The sequence below is a fragment of the Aspergillus thermomutatus genome (assembly GCF_002237265.1).
Source record: "Aspergillus thermomutatus strain HMR AF 39 chromosome Unknown NODE_382, whole genome shotgun sequence".
Taxonomy (NCBI): Eukaryota; Fungi; Ascomycota; class Eurotiomycetes; order Eurotiales; family Aspergillaceae; genus Aspergillus; species Aspergillus thermomutatus.
Window position 1 is genome coordinate 1 of NW_020798432.1, and position 20,048 is coordinate 20,048.

Consider the following 20,048-nt stretch of genomic DNA (forward strand, 5'->3'; position numbering starts at 1 on the left):
GCCGGCTGCCCCTCCCTCCCAACCCAGGTCACCGAGCTCCTCCTCGCCAACCCGGAGCAAGTCCGGCTCGCCGGCCTCGCAGCCCGCGACTCCCTCCGCCTCGAGGCAGGCATGTGCCTCTACGGCAACGACATCTCCACCGCGCAGACACCCCCCACCGCAGCCCTGGGCTGGGTCGTCGGCAAGGACCGCCGCGACCCCGCAACGGCGACCTTCAACGGCGCGGCCACCATCCTCCCGCAGCTCGCGTCCCCCGCTAAGACCCTCTCGCAGCGCCGGGTCGGATTCACAGTCGAGAAGGGCAGTCCCGCGCGCGAGGGCGCCGTCGTCGTCGACCTGAGCAATGACTCGCACCCGCAGATTGGTGTCATTACCTCGGGACTGCCGAGTCCGTCGCTGGGCGGTACCAATATCGCCATGGGCTATATCAAGAACGGCATGCACAAGAAGGGCACCGAGGTCGGTGTGTTGGTGCGTAATAAGATCCGCAAGGCGACGGTTACGAGTATGCCTTGGGTGGAGAGCAAGTTCTATCGGCCGAAGGCATGAGTGACTTGGTTCTCCTCTAGTACCCGCCTTTTTTTTCATGATACTCTGTAAATAGTTACGATCAAGGCTGTTGGATTTTCGATCTGTTCTTCGTTCTGGTTTCTAGGGTTCTTTCGGTCCATTTTCAACATGACGGTATCATAAAATGTTCGTCCGTGATTCAACAAGGGCCAAAGGCAGTCGCTAAGGCTGCTCATAATTATATCTGGAAGCAATTATACAGTGGTTTCTCATCTTGCAAACTACTAAGGATGGGTAAATTCCTTGCCAACAGCATGATGCCGGTAAGGTAACGGGAAAGAGTAATGTCTTCGCCTCCCGTGGCCATACTCGCCGACTGTCCTCACCTCCAATCCAGCGGAGTCGAAATCAACCGTTCTCTGCCTGAGGCCCGTAGAATAGGCCCCCGTACCCCTAGTCGACACGGAAGGTGGCAAGTCCTCCTCGGCTGTTCCCCAGCGACTCTCATTTCTACCCAGAACAAGCACCAGCTTCTTTCCCTCGGTGAAAAAGTCATGGTCAACCCAGTTCTTTGTGTACGGCTTGCCGTTCAGCGTCGCAGACTGGATGTAGATGTTCTGGTACGTAGGGTCGAAGTTCTGCGCGCGGACTGTTGCCGTGCGGCCCGTCAACGGAGACTTGATGCGAACGAGCTCAAAGAATGGCGCTGTGATCAGGTACACGCTTTGTCCAGGATTAGGGAACAGGCCCATCATTGACATGGCGACAAAGGAGCCCATGGCGCCCGAGTCGTCGTTGCCTGGGAGGCCTGCGGGTGTGGGGCTGAAGGATTGGGGGATGTAGAAGTGCACGCGAGAGGTTGATTTGGCGGGCCGGCCGGCATAGTGGTATTGGAAGACGGTTAGAAAGGCTGGCTCGTTGCCGATGTAGGTGATTCCTCGATCGTGGAGATAGTCGAGTCGTCGGACGAATTGGGCTGGGCCCCCAAGAAGGGCAACGAGAGCGGCCATATCGTGAGGGACGAAGCTGGAGACTTGTCAGCAGTGAGCCTGATGAGCGGAAATGACGAAGATTCTTACAATTGGTATTCCCAGATGCTGGATTCAAACGTCTCTGCTGCGTTGTTCTGGAGCGAGCATGCTCTCCCGCTCGTGTCGATGTTTGAACATGCCAGAGGATCCTGCATTCATGTCAATCGGCGAATTTCGCGAGGAACAGCAAATATAGACCAACCTGATATCCCCAAGTGCCATTCAGGTATCGGGGCTGAAAGAAGCCCTTGAATCCAGTATCGTTACCATTGATGAGCGAAGTCTGGTCTTCACGAAACAGATTTCTCCAGGAACCCGAGCTTCTCTCATACTTTTCCGCATCGTCTGTTTTGTTCATGCCATGCGCCATTTGCGAGATCGTGAAATCATTATAAGAATACTCCAGAGTGCGGGAAATACTGCGCGTCATAGTTCCAAAGCCAATGTAATCAAAGTCCTCGACGGGAATGTAGTTCAGCGATTTCCAGCTGGTCAGCCCACCTCGGCCTTCGTTTGACCAGTCGTACGGTTCGACCTCAGCATCTTTCTGAACGGCTGCATAACCGGCTTGCCAGTCGATGCCGTCGGAAATGCCTTTGGTGTATGCATCAGCAAGAACCACGTCTGCGTTGGAGCCTCCTTGAGTGTACCCTACAGTGGGTCAGTTTGTCGACGCGAATTTAACCATGACCATGTCGATAATACCTTTGCAAAGAGACATGCGGCAATCCGGGAGCCAGCCCAGATGCTTTTGAGTATCAATCAGCGAGCGGACCATTCTTGCCAGCGACTTAGGGTCGAATATGGTCAAAAAGGGCAGTTGAGACCGGAAAGAATCCCACAGACTAGCAAGTGTTAGGAGAGTTGCGTTGGAAATAGACTGAACCTACCAGTAAAAAGAATCAAAGTACGGCTCAGTGCTGTCCCAGAGCGGGTTTTCCCCAGTGTAATCCTGCGGATTGACCAGTGTACGGTAGATGCCACTGTAAAAGTTTGTAAGAAGAGATGAATTGACGCCTCTTCTGGACACGCGAATAGGGGCAAGCTTGTCCCGCCACAACTCCATAGCCTTTGAGTGTGTAACTTCAAAATCGAAATCCGGAATCTCAGATTCAGCATTCGAGCATGCCCGCTCACTGCTGATAAAGCTTAAACCTACTCGGGCCTGCACGGTAATATCCGAAGCGGCATCAAAACGGACAAAGGCACCTCCCTGCATTATGTTAAAAAAGTTTCTGATGAATATTACAAGTTCAGTGAGCTCACAGGAAGAGGGTATCCATTGATACTCCGAGATATCTTCAAATCTTTCACGTCCGTGCTTGCGCGTGAGTTGACAAATATCCCGTTATCGCGGATGGCAGAGTTGCTCTGAAAGTCAACACAGAAGTAAGGCTCATATGATCCACTTCCGAAGCTGGGCAGAAAACGCGCATGGCCCGTCATGCGTCCGGTAGAAGCATCGACGGAAATTGTTCCGTTGTCCTGTCTCGAATCCGACAGGTCTGTGAGATCTAGCAGGATGAGCGGGCTCGATGCATTGTCGGTGGGAAACTGAAATCGTATCAGGGATGTATGATGGGAGACGGTCATGTCGACTTTGATGCCGGAGTTCATGGTCAGTCCAAAGTATCCAGGAGAAGCCTTGACAGAGTCCGCATGATAGCCGGTCTTGCGCTGTTTCTTCGGATAAATGCAGCCATTGACATCGTCATTTCGGCATTTGACATAAGGAAACAATGGAAAGTTTCCGAGCGATGGGTTTCCTCCAGTGCCTGAATCATGTAAACTTGAAAAACCAGTTATATTGCTGCCATCAAATGCAAATCCCCCCTGGTTGCTTTGGGAATCCGTGTCGGCTACAGATTTGGCCATGCCATACGGAAGCGATGCACCAGCGAAGACATTGCCTATTAAAATCTGGTCAGGGACAACCTCTGCACAAGTCAAGATTCTTATCTCGAGAGCATCTCGAGAGCGCACCTCCGTTGGCACTTCCTATGAGCGGATCGACATATTCTAGAACATCGTAGTCTAGAGACGTGGAGTTGGTCACGGCCAAAGCCAGTGGGATGCTAGAGAGAAGGAACAATGATAAACGAGTCATAACGAGCGACTGAAAGTTGGATATAACACATAAAGAATGGCAATATGGTAGGGTTTATTACATAGGCATAGGAAAGAAGGATGAAAACTGATTCTCTGCCAGATACAGAGTCAGGTTGGAATCGGGAAAGCAGCATCCTCGCGTCGCACCGCAATCTTATCAAGGGGCACTGGAGTCAGTGAAATGGATGCATTCCGATGCCCCTGACGATCTTGAGCAAGGGTGGTTGATACATCCTTGTCAGGGAGGATGGTGGAAGTATGAGGAATTATTGATTGATGGCTTTGAAGTTGGGATGTGAGAGGAGATAAATCTCCGAGGTGACGAAGTTGCAGATAGATGCATTAGTGATGTAACAGTCAGTTGCAGTAGCACATCGAACAATAGCGGGAGTTCTTATTAGATGATATTGAATGAGGAACAACAGCTGAAGATGTTATTGAGTTTCATAAGACTTAGCTAAGGCCAGAGGAGAAATCATGGTGGTAGAGTCTCGTCTCGAAGCAAACAATGAGGCTATTCAAGCAGACATCGATATTCAAGGACAACATCTTCATCCTGCCAACTTATAACCGACATGTGCATCTACAACAGCAATCCTATCAACATCATATCATCTCTCATTGTCATCCATGACTCTATCTTTTTATGAGCCGAGGTTCTTTGATTGATCCGCTCCGCTATCCGCCAATCGGCCTGCATTTCCGCCTTCTTTTTGTGGCATTGTATCCCAATAGAGAGAGGACCAGAAACGTGGAGATTGAGATCCCGCTCACTCAAGGGATTCAAAATTCAGGTTGAGTATTATTTGAGGGCTATTGAGAAGCCCCTTGATCAGTCTCATGCCCACTTTGGGGAGTCTTTGCCAATCCTGACAACATCCGAGGCACTGCATCTCTTCCCTCTCTCCGTGTCCTGGCTCAAGTCAGTCTTCCAGACCCATAATTAGAGAAAACCTCCAACTCCAAGCCTCCATTTTCCGGCCCATCTCGTTCCAAATTATTCTGGCCATGCGGCCGCCTATCCCATCCTCAGCTTTCTTTCGGGAAGTCTCCACCAAACACAGCCCGTATATTGTTTCTTGTCTGCCTACAAAATCCCAACGCCTGCTGAAGATCCCCAATCGGACGCTCCCGCTTTTTTCAACTCGTTCACACTTCCTTGGCCCTCATCTAAACAGACAGTATTCCACAGGTATGCATGTGATAACCTTCGGTCCATCAGGTTCCTGTGACTCCGGATAAGACTAACTAATCTGCTGCTCCAGCGCAGTCTCAAACTTCTAAACCTTTCCTGCGCCTACGTCGCATTGTCGGATTCACAGCCATTGCCATTGTCGCATTTTCTGCCGGACTCGCTTATCAGACTCAGAAGACTGTTGCGCGCATGATGGCTGCCAGCATGCCCACAGACGAGGAAACCCTCACTGCCTTTGTACCCTCCGATGAGCTCACGAAGGAAGTCGAGAACTACATTCGCAATCACCCAGTGACCCTTGCTTTACGCGAAAACCCGGCCTATACCGAATCGCGACCACATTTGAAGATTCCGCAAGAATTGCGCGCGCGTCATCTGACGGCCGGTATCCTTGCAAACCCAGGCGGAATTGTTGTGCCGCCGTATGTTTTCTGCGAGGAGGGCGGAAAGAGTCTGACTGCGATCTTTTACCTTGGCTCCGATGTCTCGGGCCATCCTGGCATCGTCCACGGGGGTCTTTTGGCGACGCTGCTGGATGAGTCCATGGCCCGGTGCTGCTTCCCCGCGTTGCCAAACAAGGTGGGTGTGACGGCCAATCTGAACATTGACTACCGACGCCCGGCGATGGCCAACAACTATACCGTCCTGAAGGCGAAGACGGTCAAGGTCGAGGGCCGGAAGGCTTGGGTTGAGGCGCAAATCGAAACTCTTCCCGAGGACGGTAAAGAGCCAGTCGTACTGGTGGAAGCAAAGGCTCTGTTCGTTGAACCCAAGCAAGCTGCGGTAAGTCCTTTCCGAAGGATATAGAAGTAACGTGCTGACAATGATTTCAGGCCATGGCGAGTCTGTACAAGGTCACGAACTAATAGTGTCCAGGAACAGGCGGATGCAAATACCATAGAAGTTGCGTTTTGGACGATATAGAGATTTATAAAGTATTATTTGTTTTTGGCGTATAGATGGGAGCATTTTGCGATTCTGTACATAATTCAAGGCATCTATAGGTTCTAGAGTAGAGAACATACCGCATTATCAAGAGCAGAAAGTTCTCATTAATATGAACTGAAAACAACTTGCACAATCGATTTACACTCAGCATCTACGGAATTTAAAATGCTTATGATCATTGAACCGTTGCTGTCAAGTCCGTAATATCATCTTGTGACGCCAAATATGGCCCACCGCCTCCACCGACGGACCTTCCGATGACCGCCAGCTCCAAGCTCCATACAACCAGACCTCCAACGTCCATCGAGCTTTCTATTGACTACCTCACTTCCTTTCGCTTTGGGTGTGACGGCCCTTTTTATTGTCCTCAAGATTATACATCCTACTAGCCCGTCCTGTATCGCCCACCGCCGGCACCATGTCCAAGTCGAACAAGTACCTCCTCGTCTCGCTCCCCACATCCATCACTCCATCCCACCACCGCGATGACGCTCTCGATGCTGTTTCTGCCACGGTATCACCCGACAATGGCTCCGTAGCACCCTTTCCCATCCCAGAATTCAAGATCGGAACCCTCGACGCTCTGGTGCAGCAAGCCGATGAGCTGGCGAAGCTCGAAGCCTCCTGCCAAGGTGTCGTCGCCAAGGTCGGAGATGCGTTGAAGAACGTCCTTGAGGGAGATGAAGGGCAGATTGATAAGATGAAGGCTGTCAATGATAGTATGTCTACACTGCGCCGTGTTCGTCTGTTGTGGGAGGGGGAACCTGCTTGCTGACTGAACCTAGAGCCCGTTGATCAGTATCTGAGGACATTCTCGTGGAATAAGGTCAAGTATCGTGCTGATAAGCCGCTTGGGGAGTTGATTGATCTTCTGCAGAAGGTATTGAGCGTGAATCTTATGAGGATATAGCGAGAGCTAATGGTACATAGGAAGCTGCTAGTATTGACAATGACATTCGGTCCAAGTACTCGCAATACAACCAGGTGAAGAATACGCTGGCGACTCTTCAACGCAAACAAACGTGAGCGCACATCTCTTTCGCTTCACCACTCTGCTAATTTGGATCTGGTTCATAGAGGAAACCTTTCCACCAAGTCCCTTGCATCAGTCGTTGATCCCCGCACCCTTGTCCGCGATTCCGAATACATTGAAACGCACCTCGTCGCCGTACCCGCTCAGCAAGTGAAGGAATTTCTCAAGACATACGAGACATTGGCGCCCATGGTCGTCCCCCGATCCGCGACCCTCGTGGCCTCGGACGACGAGTTCACCCTCTACGCCGTCACAACGTTCAAGAAGCACAGCCCAGAGTTTGTCCACCGGTGTCGTGAGCACAAGTGGATCCCGCGCGATTTCAAGTACGTAGAAGGTGGAAAGGAAGAAGAGCGAAAGGAGGTCGAGCGGGTGGGCGGGGATGAGCGCAAGCTCTGGGGGGAGACCCTTCGGCTTGGACGGACAGCGTGGAGTGAGGCCGTGATGGTTTGGATCCATGTGCTTGTTCTGCGGGTCTTTGTTGAGACCGTGCTGCGGTATGGTCTGCCGCTAGATTTTGTCTGCACGATCATCAGGGTATGTTGGATTCGCGACGGTGAATGTTCGCCATTACTGACTTGTCGGTGTAGACGCAAAACTCGAAACAGGCCGACAAGGCTAAACGGAATCTCGACGAGAAATACTCTTATCTCGCCGGAAATGCCTTTGGGCGAGACAAGAAGGGCCGGGTCAAGCGAGATGACCCTCACGAGATGCAGGCGGGCGCAGAAGGCGGAGGCGCCGAGTACACTGCGTATGTGTACTATGAGTTTGAATTCAATTGATCGCGGCATGAAGGTCTGCGGTCTTGGCCTTGACTCCGTTGTGCTTATTTGTCTTCGTTGGTACTATATACCACCTCGTTGAGTAGCGTACATATACAGTTCTGTGTATCATTTTGCATCTTGGATCCTTATATGTACAATCACTGGTATAGACGATTCTATCTGCACGATCTATCATGACAAAACAACACATCTACTCCTTCTTAGGAGGCAAATAGCCCTGCTCATCCAAGTACGCAATGATCTGCGCAACCGCATCCCGCACCGGCAAATCATAGTTCTTGATATGCACCTCGGGCTTGTCCGGCGCCTCGTAGGGGGCACTGATCCCCGTAAACTCCTTGATGATTCCCTCCCGCGCCTTCTTGTACAACCCCTTGGGATCGCGCTGCTCCGCCACCTCAACGGGCACATCCACATACACCTCGACAAAGGGCAGTCCCGTCTCCTCGCCAGGCGTAGGCACCTCGTGCAGCTTGCGCGCGGTCTCCCGGTCCGCCTTGTACGGCGAGATAAACGAGGTGATGGCGATGCTGGCGCTGTCGGCGAAGAGCTTCGCCACCTCCGCGATGCGCCGGATGTTCTCGTTGCGGTCCTTCTCGCTGAACCCCAGGTCCTTGTTCAGGCCGAAGCGGATGTTGTCGCCGTCGAGGCGGTAGGCGGAGACGCCGCGGTCGCGGAGGAGCTGGTGCTCCAGTTCCACGGCGATGGTGGATTTGCCTGAGGCGGAGAGGCCGGTGAGCCAGATTGTGAGGCCGCGTTGGTTGCGGAGGGTGCAGCGCTCGGAGCGGGTGAGGGCGCTGGCGTGGAAGGTGATGTTTCTATGGGATTGGGTTAGTGGGGACGGTTTGAAGGAGGGGGAGAGGGGGGTCGTACGTGGCCATTGTGGTTGTTTTTTGGGGAGATCAGGATGAGAGGAAGTAATTGAGAGAGAGAGCGCGAGAGAAAGATGAAGGATATACCAGATATAAGGTTGAAGTATGCAGAAAATGGCCAAAGCAATTGGTATTAAGAGCGGGGCGCTGATCGCGGGGTGAATCCGGTGTGCGAAATTATCGGAGTCCTGCTACGGAGTGTCGATGGAGGACGAGATGATGCCATTTTTAAGGATTCTTATTGGACTTCTACACTACTATCAATTGGTTTGATACATTGATTCTTGGTGCTTCACTTCTACATACAAGAAGATACTAACATTGTTCTCAATTGCTCTTCTGCATTTGCCCCTGAATATTTTGTCAATCTCAGTCTCCCTAACAAACAAGATTATCCAGGAACCGATCATCGGAGCTTGCGTGGCTCTCTTCTTTGAGTCCAGCCACGGTGGATCTGAGCATACGATGACATTTCTACGGATGACAACTGGATTTCTCGTCTCGTCTCATGTCTGTCTACTCCGTACTGTTCTGAGATCTACAACAAACGACCGTACACTTTGGGACCATGACTGGCTGATGGCTATGTACTCCTGGCCAGGCTGATCGCCTTCTTGGCCGCATCCTCAAAATTGTCAAACGCATGCAGGGGAAGCCCACTCTCAGCAATCTGTACCCAGTCAGCTTAGTCAAGTATACCATAGATAGTCAATAATCTATGACTGACCATCTTCTGTCCGATCTCCTCGTTCGTCCCCCGCAGTCGAACTACCACGGGGACGTTCATTTCCAAGTCTCGAAAGGCCATGATGATCCCCTCTGCGATCATGTCACACCGTGTCAGGCCGCCGAAGATATTGACAAAAATGGCCTTGACCCGTGGATCTGACCGAATGATCCGGAAGGATGATTTGACCGTCTCGGAAGTTGCTTTGCCCCCTGTGTCAAGGAAGTTGGCACAGTGACCACCATGGATGGACAGAGCATCGACAGTGTTCATCGCCAGGCCCGCGCCATTGACTATCTGGTCAGCTCTGACTGTACTCTGTAGGATGAGCAAGCTTACCTAGTGTTCCGATGCTTCCCTCCCCTTGTAACCTGTATGGCGCTCCTTAGCACTTTACCCACGATGCAGACTGTTGTCTTTCACATACTTGACATAGACGATGCCGTCCGTTTCCGCTTCGACTTCTTCAGGAACCTCTTCTTCCTTCATTCTGAGTCGGTGCACATCTTCTTGACGTCCGGAGCTCCGGAACGCGGCATCGTCAAACCCGAAACGTGCACCTCGAACTTGCATCTCCCCATGGCTGAAATTGGCCCGGACTTCCAGTAGGTAGGCTTCTTTCTCCTTGAAGATCTGCCAAAGAGCCTGTGTCAGCTCTGCCAACTTTTCGCGTGCTGTTTCTGGAAGTTGGAGATGGGAAGCAACAGCTTCGAGGACTGGGCTTGTACTGCTGAACTTTTGCGTCGTATAAGCAAATGGAAATCTAGCGGAAGACGCTTCAGCAAGATCTGGTCTGGTTGAAGCAACGATGCAGGGCGACAATGCTGTCCTGTCCACTGTCATTGTGAGCAATACATCTGAACCCAAAGGAGCTGCCTCGTCCACAGCGATAGATTTTTGCTTCAACATGTCGAGAGCGTGAAATTCCTTGACATAGAGAGATCGCTTTTGTATCGACCGTGACGATACACGACTACTACCATGCGAGAGACGTCGCATCGTATGTAGGCCTCTTTTTTGGCCGCTAGAACTGATGGACTGAGAGTTGTTCAGTCTCGCCATGAAGTGGGCCATCAAGCAAGACTTACCGTAGCACTCGTCAGGGCTCTGTGAGCTAAAAGCGCCTTCATTCCCTGACCAAACTTTTCTGGGTGATCGACCATTGTGACTCCAGCACTCTCGAGAGCTTTGTGCTTGGCCTCTGCATCTGGCTCTCCAGGAGCTATCCAAGCGCCGGCGTGACCCATGACCCGACCAGGAGGGGCCTCTCGACCGCCGACAAGAGCCATGATAGGCCTAAGTAGTGTCAGTTCTCAGGTGGGCCAAGAACATATTCAGACTGTACGTACTTCGGGTTGGCGGTCCTCTTGTTGTAGTCTCGAATCCACTCTGCTGCATCAATCTCCGCTGTTCCACCGATCTCCCCTACCAAGATAATACCTTCTGTGTCAGGATCCTCCTCGAAGACCTTCAAAGCATCGACGAAATTAGTTCCCGCCAGTACATCTCCGCCCATGCTGATACACAGGCTCTGTCCAAGACCAGCGCGCGTCGTCGATGCGACGGTCTCGTAGCTTAGCGTCCCTGATTTAGCTACAATTCCGATCTTCCCAGGGGAGAAACACGGCAAAGGTTGAAAGCCGATACGGCACTTGCCAATTGCAGAGATGATCCCGGGGCAGTTGGCTCCTACCAGCCGGGTTTTGGACTGGGTTTGTAGCATAGAGTGAACCTGCAAGATGTCAGCTATATGAGAAGTTCAATGTTGCCTATCTACTAACACGAAGCATATCATGAATGGGGATATGCTCCGCCACAGCGACAACAAGCGGAATCTCCGCCTCAATCGCTTCCTCAATGGCCTTTGCGGTCTGGTTTCCGGGGACATAAATGGCTGATGCGTCGGGCTTGGCCCTTTCTTGAGCCTGCATCTATGAGCGTGGTGGTCATGGAAGAATTGAAGCTAGGGGTATTCGCACCGCTCGCACTGAAGGAAACACAGGAAGTCCTAGATGCTCACCCTCCACACCGGGCTTTACGCCTCCTACGATCTTCGTACCCCATGCGAGGGACTCCTTGACATTCGCGGTGGCCTTTGATTGTCAATTCAAGATCATTCTGGCCGCCCTGGATATTCATAGTTTACACATACCTGCCGTCCTACGAACGTTAGTTTATACCACCGAATGACACGTAATTGAGACCGCACCTGTGAAGCCCTGAAACAAGACTTTTGTATGCGCTCCTATCTTGAGATTCGGAAGGGTGTCCGCATAGCTGGATTTCCTTGATGATGTTGAAAATCGCGAGAGTCTTGTAAGGGGAGTCCTCCGTGCCCGTAAAGGCAGGAGGTGTAGACCAGTCATCCTAGTGCCAATGGCAAGAGTTGATAAACGACTCTCCCGGAGTCCTGAGAAACTAGAGCACCGCCAGAAGTACCCTCGCCTGCGAAGATTGAGGTAGAGATGACTTCCCCAAGTGCGAGCAGATATCCCAGCCTACACTCAGTAATGGTCCATCACTCGCGGAGAAGAGGCGGTTATATGGCGCTTGATGGAGCATAGAACAGACCTCGGGAAAGCAGCTCACAAGCCGCCGGTCTCGGAGAACCCCCGCTTGCCTTTTTCGAGAAGATCTGCATCTTCTGATTGGCCTTCTCGGAATGGGCAAAATAGTCCTCTACTCGGGAATCGAAATGGCCGGGGAGCGCCACACGTGCTCTGATTTCGTTGTTCGAGAGAGAATTGGGATACTAGATATCCATTCATAAGGGCCTTGTAGAGATTGTAGGATAGACGGACAAGCTGTGAAGACGGACCAGATCTATTCCGCTCAACACCGAGGTTCAATCTGATGTCATACATGCGTTTGGGCCTCAGGGCTCTCCAGGTGCTGTAGGTAAGACCGTAAGGACGACGGACAATCGAACGGTCTGCTGAATCTCAATAAGTAAGGGAGACCTGTACTCGGATCAAAGGGCATCTGCCTGCGATGTTCAGGACAGAATAACAGCAATAAATCAACAGTCGGACTGTCTGTATGATGCGCACAGCAGAAGAGCCAATCAACAACTTCAACCCTAAATAATCGGCGGGGTTCAACTCCACGACTGACGCCATTCATTCCTTTGTTCCGTCGTAGAGCTCGGTGCTATTAATATCTTGCATTCTGGAATCAGCGGCTTGAGTCTCGAACGTCCATCAATTATCTACGTCGGATATATATTTTATGATTCAGGACCGGCTGGCATGGCAGCAAAGTCCAGCCAGAAATCCCAGGGTCGGTGTATATTTTCCATTGCAAATTACTTTCCCCTCTGAACGAGCTCTCCACCACGTCTTCGCTATACCACGCCTCTACCCTTACAGCAAACACACCTCGAACCAAACTAACCCACCAATGTCAATCCCAGCAGCCCCCCCGGAGCTCGAACAGTCCGTCCGCCAACTCTCCCTCAGCGACAATGCCCCCATCAAAGACATCCCCCGCCCAATAGTGAAAACACCCTCCGCCAAGAAGAAGCCCCCCATCGTCGCAGACTCCTGGGAAGACGAAGCAGACTCCGACCCCTCCCTGTCCGAGATCGAGCAGAGCTGCCCATCGTCCGCAGCTACACCCGACCCCTCAACCCTCTCGCCCTCCGTCAGCGTCAGCGCAGAGGGGCCGCTCGATCCGCCCCCGACGCCCATCTCGCCGCAGACGTCCCAGCCTTGGGTGTCGAGCGCGCCCTTGCCGGGGCGTGGGTTGAGCTCGTCTCCGTCGCGAGGGTCAGGGTCTAGGTCTCCGGTGCGGAGGCCGGAGAAGCAGACTGCTGTTGCGGGGAGGCTGATTGCGGGTGCGTTGGGGATCCGGGCGCCGAAGAGGACGGAGGAGCAGCGGGCGTATGATCGCGCAGTGAAGGAGCAGGAGATCCGGCGGAGGAATCGGGAAAGGGAGGAGGAGGCGAAGAGAAAAGAGGCGGAGGAGAGGGCGAAGGCTGCTATTTGGGATGAATGATCATATTGGGATTTATATGTTTGGATGCAGTGTCTTATGTCTCGTAGTTCTTGTACAGATTTGCTCTCGGTGATGGGTTTCTGAGTAGTAGTTGATCTTCATCTCTTATGGTGTTCCTGGGAGGGCCTGTTCTAATAATGTCCTGATTCGTGGCTACGAAGGCCAATGCCAGCATATTGAATTAGAGAATTTCCATGAAAGGACATATATGATTCATAATTCATTCGCGTCAGATGCCATGCAGTGTGAAGTGTTCAGGACGGCCTATTCACATTTTCTTAGCTCTTCCCACTTTTCAAAGCATGTAGCAAGTCTGTATCCCCAAAGAAAAAACCATAAATCTGAAAGTCAGAAGAGCCCTCAGATCAAGCAAAGCTTGCCGGGGCCAACGAAAACACCTCTACTCCGGTTATCTCTCAAAATGCGAACAACGAAAAAGGTGAAAGACAAGGAAGTCATTGTATTGGAGCCTCTCAGAGAACCCTGTCTAACCGCCAATCTGCTCCTGGTGCACCTCCAGAGTATCGCCGTCGGCCATTTCGAGCTGTATTGCAACCAAGTCATTAGTCTACGAGTCCGAAGGCGACAGACAGAGAGGAAAGCTGTACGTACAGTGTCAGGTGTGTCTTCGGGACGCACGCGGGTACCGTCAAACAGGAAACGGACGGTAGACAGCTGCTTTCCCTGGCGCTCACAGAAGGCGTCCATGAGCTTTTTCAGCTGTGTGGTGCGCTTGATCTTGAAGAAGACCTCGTTGTTGTTATCGGTGACCTTGATGTTGAGGTGCTCGACCTGGGCCGGAGCGTCGCCTGGTGTTCCGTTGTCGGCCATGCTGAAGGGGGAATCAGAAGATAGACTGGAGGATGAGAATACTGCTGTTGCTTGGAAATTTCTAAGGTTGACATGACTCTTGTCAGTGTTCGCGCCAAAGTGGGGAAGTCGCATATAAGGTGAAGGGATATCGATGCCACAGCGGGCAACATAAACTCACCGGTAGCTCTTGATGGCGGTGTAGAGATCAGGAAGCGCTAGAAATGAGCAAAGGGGAAAGGGGAAAACACTGGATAAGTGAAAGAGTATTGAAGTTGTAGTAGTAATCCGCGCTGAAGGTGATGGAAGGCGACGGACCCCACCGCCAGAGTGAAAGAGTGGCGGAGAATCTATTTTGCGGCGCAGGTCGAGCATTAGCCATTAAGCAGGTTGCATAGAGGCCTTAGGTCAGTATAATATTGTAGATGTTCTTGGAACACTGGAAACAATTCATTTACAATACCCTCATATCTCTTTCTCAGAAAATTCTACCATTGACGTCCGCTTTCAAGGTCATAGTATCCCAGTTCAACACATTCACTTGCGTTGATCGAGGTTGGATGATTGCGTCATGGTAAGAGTTACGAGAGCGAAGCGAATTGAGGCTCAAAGTGGCTAACAGCAATTGAACCGCAAGGGGAACCTGAAAGATGATCTGGAATACGATCCTCCGTGTCATCCAAGAGCCGTAGGTCAAATACATCCTCGTCAATCCTATAGATACGTCTGTACTGACCAACCCAGTGCGCGATTCAAGGTACTTCTGATCCCCTACGGCTAGCATCATGGCCACAAACGGACAACACTCAAGGCTAACCGAAGTAGCTTGCCTAACCAAGCATTCATACCAAGAAGAGAAATGCCAGGCCCAGATCAATGCCTTGTACGAGTGCTGTAATGCTTTCTACCAAGAGAAAGGAGAGGATGCAAAAACTTCCAGTTGCCCTAAACCAAGTTTGCTCAAGCTGAGAATGAAACAACAAGCTCAGGGAAATTGAAGGTCTTTTAGAGCGGTTGTTCGAGGCGCCTGCAGGGATCACCCATTGTACATAGAGAGACGTTCTTCATGGGGACAACTGTCGGCATGTCTACGGTAGTTAAGTTGAAAGTATGTGACAGATTCCTTTGCAGTCTCAGCTCCCACAATGAGAAGAGCTAGGCTAGTTGAGGAACTGCCAGATTGCTCTAAGACAATCTTGAGCACGCAAAGAGGCCGTATGACCTGAACGAAGATAGAGAAGCTGCTCGTCCCGAGACTCTAATGATTGCCTATTAGACATTTGATGAAAGAAAAGAAGAAGAGAGAGAAGAGAGATCGTGGGAAATGAAAATTTATTGCGTGTCTGCGTATCTGCGCTAGTCCATATCAGGCTTAGTGATCAAAACAACGCCCAGCCAACAGGAAACCCAAACTTTCGCTGGGCAAAAGTGCTGGAAGTCCTGCCCCAAGCCTTGCTGGAAGCTTGCTACTATTATCATTAACACTTATTCTTCTCTTTTGCGAAACGCATCCCCAAAAGCGGAGGCTCTGTAACCGGTGAGACTCCGGGCATCAGAGGGATTGATATCATCTTTCCGAGACGTTCAGTGCGTGCGTCTACTTCATGGCTCCTTTGTCCACGGCGGTGGGCTCTGAAGCTGCCACTGCTGGCTTTGCATCGATCAATGTTCGTTCTTTGCGTTGGGTTGCGCAGGCTGACCATATTACGTTGCTAACTGCTGTTTTTCCTGCAGTCACATCGTAATACCTTTAACGATCCTGAGGTTATTGAAATCGATGACGATGACGACGAACCCATGGAGGATGACGATGAAGGAGATGAAGAGGAAGAAGGCATCAATGACGGGGATGAATACGAGGATGACAGCGTGGAAAACGGCGACGAAGAGGGCGAGTCGGAGGAGGAGTCCGCTGAAGATATGAATGGCACCGAATCGCCGTTAGAGCTCGTTCCTGCGCCGAATGGCCGAGGTATATTTTTCTGGGTATCTGAGAACTGGCAAGAAAGTGCTGACATGATCTGATGTAGGTGTTTCGGACGTGTTCACCCTTGGTTTATTCACATCGGCCGGCGCACAACAAGCGTTACATCCCCTTCGCCGCACAGCGGACCGTGTGACGCGCCAGATCGAAGCCTTTGCGGAGAGGTTGGATCGCTTCAAGCAGAAAGGTCGCGCTGACGATTTTGGAAATTACCAAGCCGCGTATCAGTTGGTGAAAAGCTACCAGGTTCTCGCGCAAGATGCGATCCACGATATCTCGAAGCAGAACACCCTGAAACGCGCGAAAATGGGCTGGAGCACAAGTCGAACCAACGGCACCGCATCGCATGATCCCAAGACGGAGGAGGAGCTGCAACGGTTACAGCTCGAGGCAAATACTTGGCAACTTCTCCTCAACCTCATCAGCATTGACGATCCGCCCAGCAGAGCCAGCTGCAAAAAAGCGCAAGAGACTGTCTTCCAGAAGCTCCACCGGTATTCGTCTGATCGCGAAGTCTGGGAAAATTTCCTCAGCGCAGACCACTACGCACTCGAATGCGTGATCATCATGAAGTGGCTGGAGCACACGGCAACGGCTACACCTCATGATATCGAGTCGCTAATCTCCGAGCTGGAATCGCAGGCGGAACGAGGACAGGGACACTGGACACATGGCTGGCTCTACACGAAGGAGACCATCAAGGGACAGAAGAGACTTCGTGCTTGGCCTCAGCCTCTCGAACCCAAGGACCCTGGCATTACAGCGTCTCTGTTGACTTCTGACGTGTCGGAGCCATTGATCACGCAATTGGATCCGGATGCGGTGACCCGGCAGAAGCAGCACCTTCAGAAGCAGGATCAATTCTACGAGCGCGCGACTTGGATGACCTGCTGGAAGATGTTGAGGCAGGGAGAGAACTGGACCAAGATCCGGGATTGGGCCGAGGAACGACTGGAAAACTGGAGAGCTGTCAGTCTATGTGGCTCCAGTGTTGATCCCGAGTCCGGGGGTGAGCGGACACCTGTTGATGATGGAATGACGCGCATGATGAACTATCGCTCTCAGGAGTCCTGGCGAGCCGCCTGTTCTGCCTTGGCGCGGAATCCCAACATCGAGGACTTTGAACGGGCGGTCTACGCGCTGCTCTGTGGGGAGACCGAAGCCGCATTCAAGGTCTGTCAGAGCTGGGACGACTACCTCTACGTCCACTTCAACAGTGTTGTCCTGTCACGCTATCAAGGGTTCTGCAAACAGTTCCAGCGCAAGCTGAGCCACTCGCCTACTGCGCCAGTTATCTTCGTTCCCGAGCCCGTTGGATACAGTGATTTCAACAAGTTTGTGCAGTACACGAAGGGCAACGAGCGCATTGGAGTGGAGGCGCGCAATCCATACCGCACGATTCAAGCTGCCATCCTAGGCAAGGGATACGACACATTCTTCTACTCGTTAGCCAAAGCGGTCTCGCAAGTGGCGAAGACGGGCTCGGAAGATTCATTTGTGCCGGATCTGTCCCCGACCCATGTGGACGACTCGCTGCTCATCGCCGCCGAGGATGACGATGCACTGCGGATCGCGACGCATCTCTACATCATCGCCAGCTCTATTGGCTACGTCCGTTCTGACACTCAATTCTTTGAGACGGCATCTGTGAATGTCATTGGTTACATCGCAAATCTCGAGGATGCTGGCATCTACGAGGCGATACCACTCTACGCGTCCCTGCTGCCTGCTCAACAGACCCACTCCGTGCTCGGCCGAGTGCTGATCGAGATCCTTGACCCAAGAGAGCGGAAGCAGCAAGTTCGATTGATCGAGAAGTACGATATAAGTGTCGAGGCTGTCTTGGAAGACCAGTGGAATTGGATTAGCAGCGCGGTCTCTGCGGTTGAGCACACGAGGACACTGAAGCGCTATTCCAAAGTTGTCCGCAGAGACGACGGAACCCGCGAATTGGTACCAGTGAAGACAGACTTTATCGGAACCGAGATCTCTCGCTCAGACGAGCGGTTGATTCGCAGCCTCGAATGGCTCCGGTACGTTGATGGACAATGGGGCAGGATATGCCAGCTTGGCGCTTTGCTGTATAGAAAATTCTACTGTAAGTCACCTTTCTTTTTTTTTGGGCTTGGGTGACAATGCTGATATCTCCCGGCGAAGTGTCCGGCAAACTTGCTGCGGCACGAGAGTTGAGCCGACGTATGAGGCTATCCGACATATCGCGTGAATCGTTTGGTTTCGACGTGGCGGAGTTCGGCTATGGTATTCCAAACGGGAGTGACCGTGCGACTCCAGAGCCTAGTAGCCCAACGAAGTCGAGACTGCTGGGGTCTGCCCACAAGCGGAATCGGTCTATCCCCAACGGCGTCCCCTCGGATGATCAAACAAATATTCTTGTGATGCAGTCGCAGACGATGCGAGACTTGGAGGAGCTAACGCTGGCGTTTGACGCGTTGGAGCGATTCGGCCTGTGCTGGAAGAAAATTGACAAGTGCGTATCGAACTATGTCTGGAAGTGGTGATCGTCTGCTCACTGATCGGACATTTAGGAACAAACGTAGACGGGACTCTGGCGCAATCAAGGATCTTCGGGATGAGTTGCAATATAGTCTGGATGAGATTAGCGTGCATGTGGATGCGGTGCTGGACGAATGGCTGACTGCAGCCGCAGACGGTAAGTTTTGTCTTCCAAGGCAGGGTCTGCCGGGAGTCTTGCTAATGATTTCTTGGGCGTAGAAGCGGAAGAGGCAGAGCTGGAAGAAATTCGGGTGACCTACATCCCAGAGCTATTCCTGGACTATCACAGTGCGCTGTATTTCTCCGCCCACGTACTCACCAGCGAGATTCTGGTGCAGTGCATGAACCTGGCGATGCAGGTGTCTGAGAATGAATACCTGACGCGCAGTTTTGTGGCGTCGCGCCGGATGGCGGAGCTGGTTGACGCGTTGGCGTTGTCGAGTAAGGCGATGGTTCACACCCGGGCCAAGCCTGGCAAGAGGCTACTGGGAGGCGAGTCGCTGGGCATCTGGACGGTGGAGGTGCCCGAGGACGAGGAGCATGAGTTTCTTCGCCAGGCGAAATGATGTGAAATACTCACGCATTGAGTGTATGTATTATAGGTAGGATTTGCTTCCATGGGTGGGTTGTTGGAGGAGGGCAATCGGGTAGAAACAATTGCATTCGGGCTGGCCTTGGGCATTTGCGGCGCTTTCAACATACATACGACAGATGAATGGATAATGCAATTTCTCATTGGATCCATTTCCCTCAAGCTCATGCCCTCTTAGCTAGGCTACAGGTAAGTTCTCATTCAAACGGCGCCATCAGCTTATTCCCCAACACCTTAGCCGGAAACTCCTCCTCCCCCAGCGTGGTGGAATGCGCCCACGGCTTCAGCCCGTCCTCCTTGCGAATGATCGCCGCAAAGCAACTACTCCACTGCTTCCGGGGATACCTCGCGCAGACATCCTCAATAGTCTGCGGACTGACGAGGTGCTCATTGGCGCCGGTATTATCTATCCGATCTCATCAACCACCGAAAGGGGAAAGTGGAAACATAGCATAGCCCCGGGGTGGGGAAACAGAAAATAGAAATAGGAATAGGAATACCCACCCAGCAACGTCGCCAACTGCAGCAACTGCCCCAGCGCCGTGATCATGCCCGTCTCACACACATCCTGGTGCCGGATGATCGCCTCGGCGACACTCTCCGCCTGCTCCCTGGGCGCGACGGTCCCGGTGCCGGCGCCGGCGCCGTCGCCGGACTGGGCGGCGGGATGCTCGACGCTGGACTGTAGGACCTCGAGGGCGAGGAAGCCGCCGTAGAACTCGAAGCTGAGGCGGGTCTTGCGGGTGTTTTTGTCTGTTGTGCCGAGGTCGTGGAGCAGGCAGGCGAGGAAGAAGGTCTCGTCGGTGAAGGACCAGGAGGGGAAGGCGTGGCGTTTGATGGCGAGGCCGTAGTGGTAGGTGCGGAGGGAGTGGTGGTAGGTTGGTTCGGACAGGTGGGTGCGGGCGTAGGCGTCTATGCGTTTTGCGAGGGGGGTGGAGG

General features: G+C 52.3%; 9 protein-coding genes across 9 annotated transcripts; 4 read left to right on the plus strand and 5 right to left on the minus strand.

The window, feature by feature from the left end:
* Positions 1-794: 794 nt before the first annotated feature.
* Positions 795-3,648, minus strand: CDV56_100263 (glycoside hydrolase family 92 protein; the record flags this gene model as incomplete). The annotated part of the gene is made up of 7 exons (XM_026753882.1): positions 795-1,536; positions 1,590-1,690; positions 1,744-2,192; positions 2,247-2,386; positions 2,432-2,754; positions 2,808-3,451; positions 3,525-3,648. 7 exons carry the CDS (start codon positions 3,646-3,648, stop codon positions 795-797), a joined length of 2,523 nt encoding a protein of 840 aa, XP_026609957.1.
* A 1,010-nt stretch (positions 3,649-4,658) lies between these two features.
* CDV56_100908 (PaaI family thioesterase) lies at positions 4,659-5,711 on the plus strand (the record flags this gene model as incomplete). Its single annotated transcript, XM_026754527.1, has 3 exons — positions 4,659-4,842; positions 4,916-5,628; positions 5,679-5,711. 3 exons carry the CDS (start codon positions 4,659-4,661, stop codon positions 5,709-5,711), a joined length of 930 nt encoding a protein of 309 aa, XP_026609958.1.
* A 500-nt stretch (positions 5,712-6,211) lies between these two features.
* CDV56_101145 (H(+)-transporting V1 sector ATPase subunit C) lies at positions 6,212-7,611 on the plus strand (the record flags this gene model as incomplete). Its single annotated transcript, XM_026754764.1, has 5 exons — positions 6,212-6,512; positions 6,579-6,673; positions 6,724-6,815; positions 6,871-7,363; positions 7,417-7,611. 5 exons carry the CDS (start codon positions 6,212-6,214, stop codon positions 7,609-7,611), a joined length of 1,176 nt encoding a protein of 391 aa, XP_026609959.1.
* Positions 7,612-7,804: 193 nt separating this feature from the next.
* On the minus strand, positions 7,805-8,495 carry CDV56_101389 (adenylyl-sulfate kinase; the record flags this gene model as incomplete). The annotated part of the gene is made up of 2 exons (XM_026755008.1): positions 7,805-8,432; positions 8,488-8,495. 2 exons carry the CDS (start codon positions 8,493-8,495, stop codon positions 7,805-7,807), a joined length of 636 nt encoding a protein of 211 aa, XP_026609960.1.
* A 574-nt stretch (positions 8,496-9,069) lies between these two features.
* CDV56_101573 (putative succinyl-CoA synthetase subunit alpha) lies at positions 9,070-11,579 on the minus strand (the record flags this gene model as incomplete). Its single annotated transcript, XM_026755192.1, has 10 exons — positions 9,070-9,156; positions 9,214-9,506; positions 9,553-9,584; positions 9,641-10,251; positions 10,302-10,509; positions 10,563-10,945; positions 10,995-11,144; positions 11,193-11,306; positions 11,366-11,373; positions 11,423-11,579. The coding sequence occupies 10 exons, from the start codon at positions 11,577-11,579 to the stop codon at positions 9,070-9,072; spliced, it is 2,043 nt and encodes a 680-aa protein (XP_026609961.1).
* A 1,033-nt stretch (positions 11,580-12,612) lies between these two features.
* Positions 12,613-13,209, plus strand: CDV56_102063 (uncharacterized protein; the record flags this gene model as incomplete). Its single annotated transcript, XM_026755682.1, has 1 exon — positions 12,613-13,209. One exon carries the CDS (start codon positions 12,613-12,615, stop codon positions 13,207-13,209), a length of 597 nt encoding a protein of 198 aa, XP_026609962.1.
* A 487-nt stretch (positions 13,210-13,696) lies between these two features.
* CDV56_102216 (SUMO family protein SMT3) lies at positions 13,697-14,040 on the minus strand (the record flags this gene model as incomplete). The annotated part of the gene is made up of 2 exons (XM_026755835.1): positions 13,697-13,753; positions 13,822-14,040. 2 exons carry the CDS (start codon positions 14,038-14,040, stop codon positions 13,697-13,699), a joined length of 276 nt encoding a protein of 91 aa, XP_026609963.1.
* Positions 14,041-15,623: 1,583 nt separating this feature from the next.
* CDV56_102469 (nucleoporin Nup84/Nup107 family protein) lies at positions 15,624-19,083 on the plus strand (the record flags this gene model as incomplete). The annotated part of the gene is made up of 7 exons (XM_026756088.1): positions 15,624-15,686; positions 15,754-15,991; positions 16,050-18,036; positions 18,091-18,101; positions 18,161-18,491; positions 18,550-18,674; positions 18,737-19,083. 7 exons carry the CDS (start codon positions 15,624-15,626, stop codon positions 19,081-19,083), a joined length of 3,102 nt encoding a protein of 1,033 aa, XP_026609964.1.
* Positions 19,084-19,306: 223 nt separating this feature from the next.
* Positions 19,307-19,515, minus strand: CDV56_102939 (putative urea hydro-lyase/cyanamide hydratase; the record flags this gene model as incomplete). The annotated part of the gene is made up of 1 exon (XM_026756558.1): positions 19,307-19,515. A coding segment is annotated over one exon (209 nt), but the record flags the coding sequence as incomplete, so codon positions are not given.
* Positions 19,516-20,048: the final 533 nt, after the last annotated feature.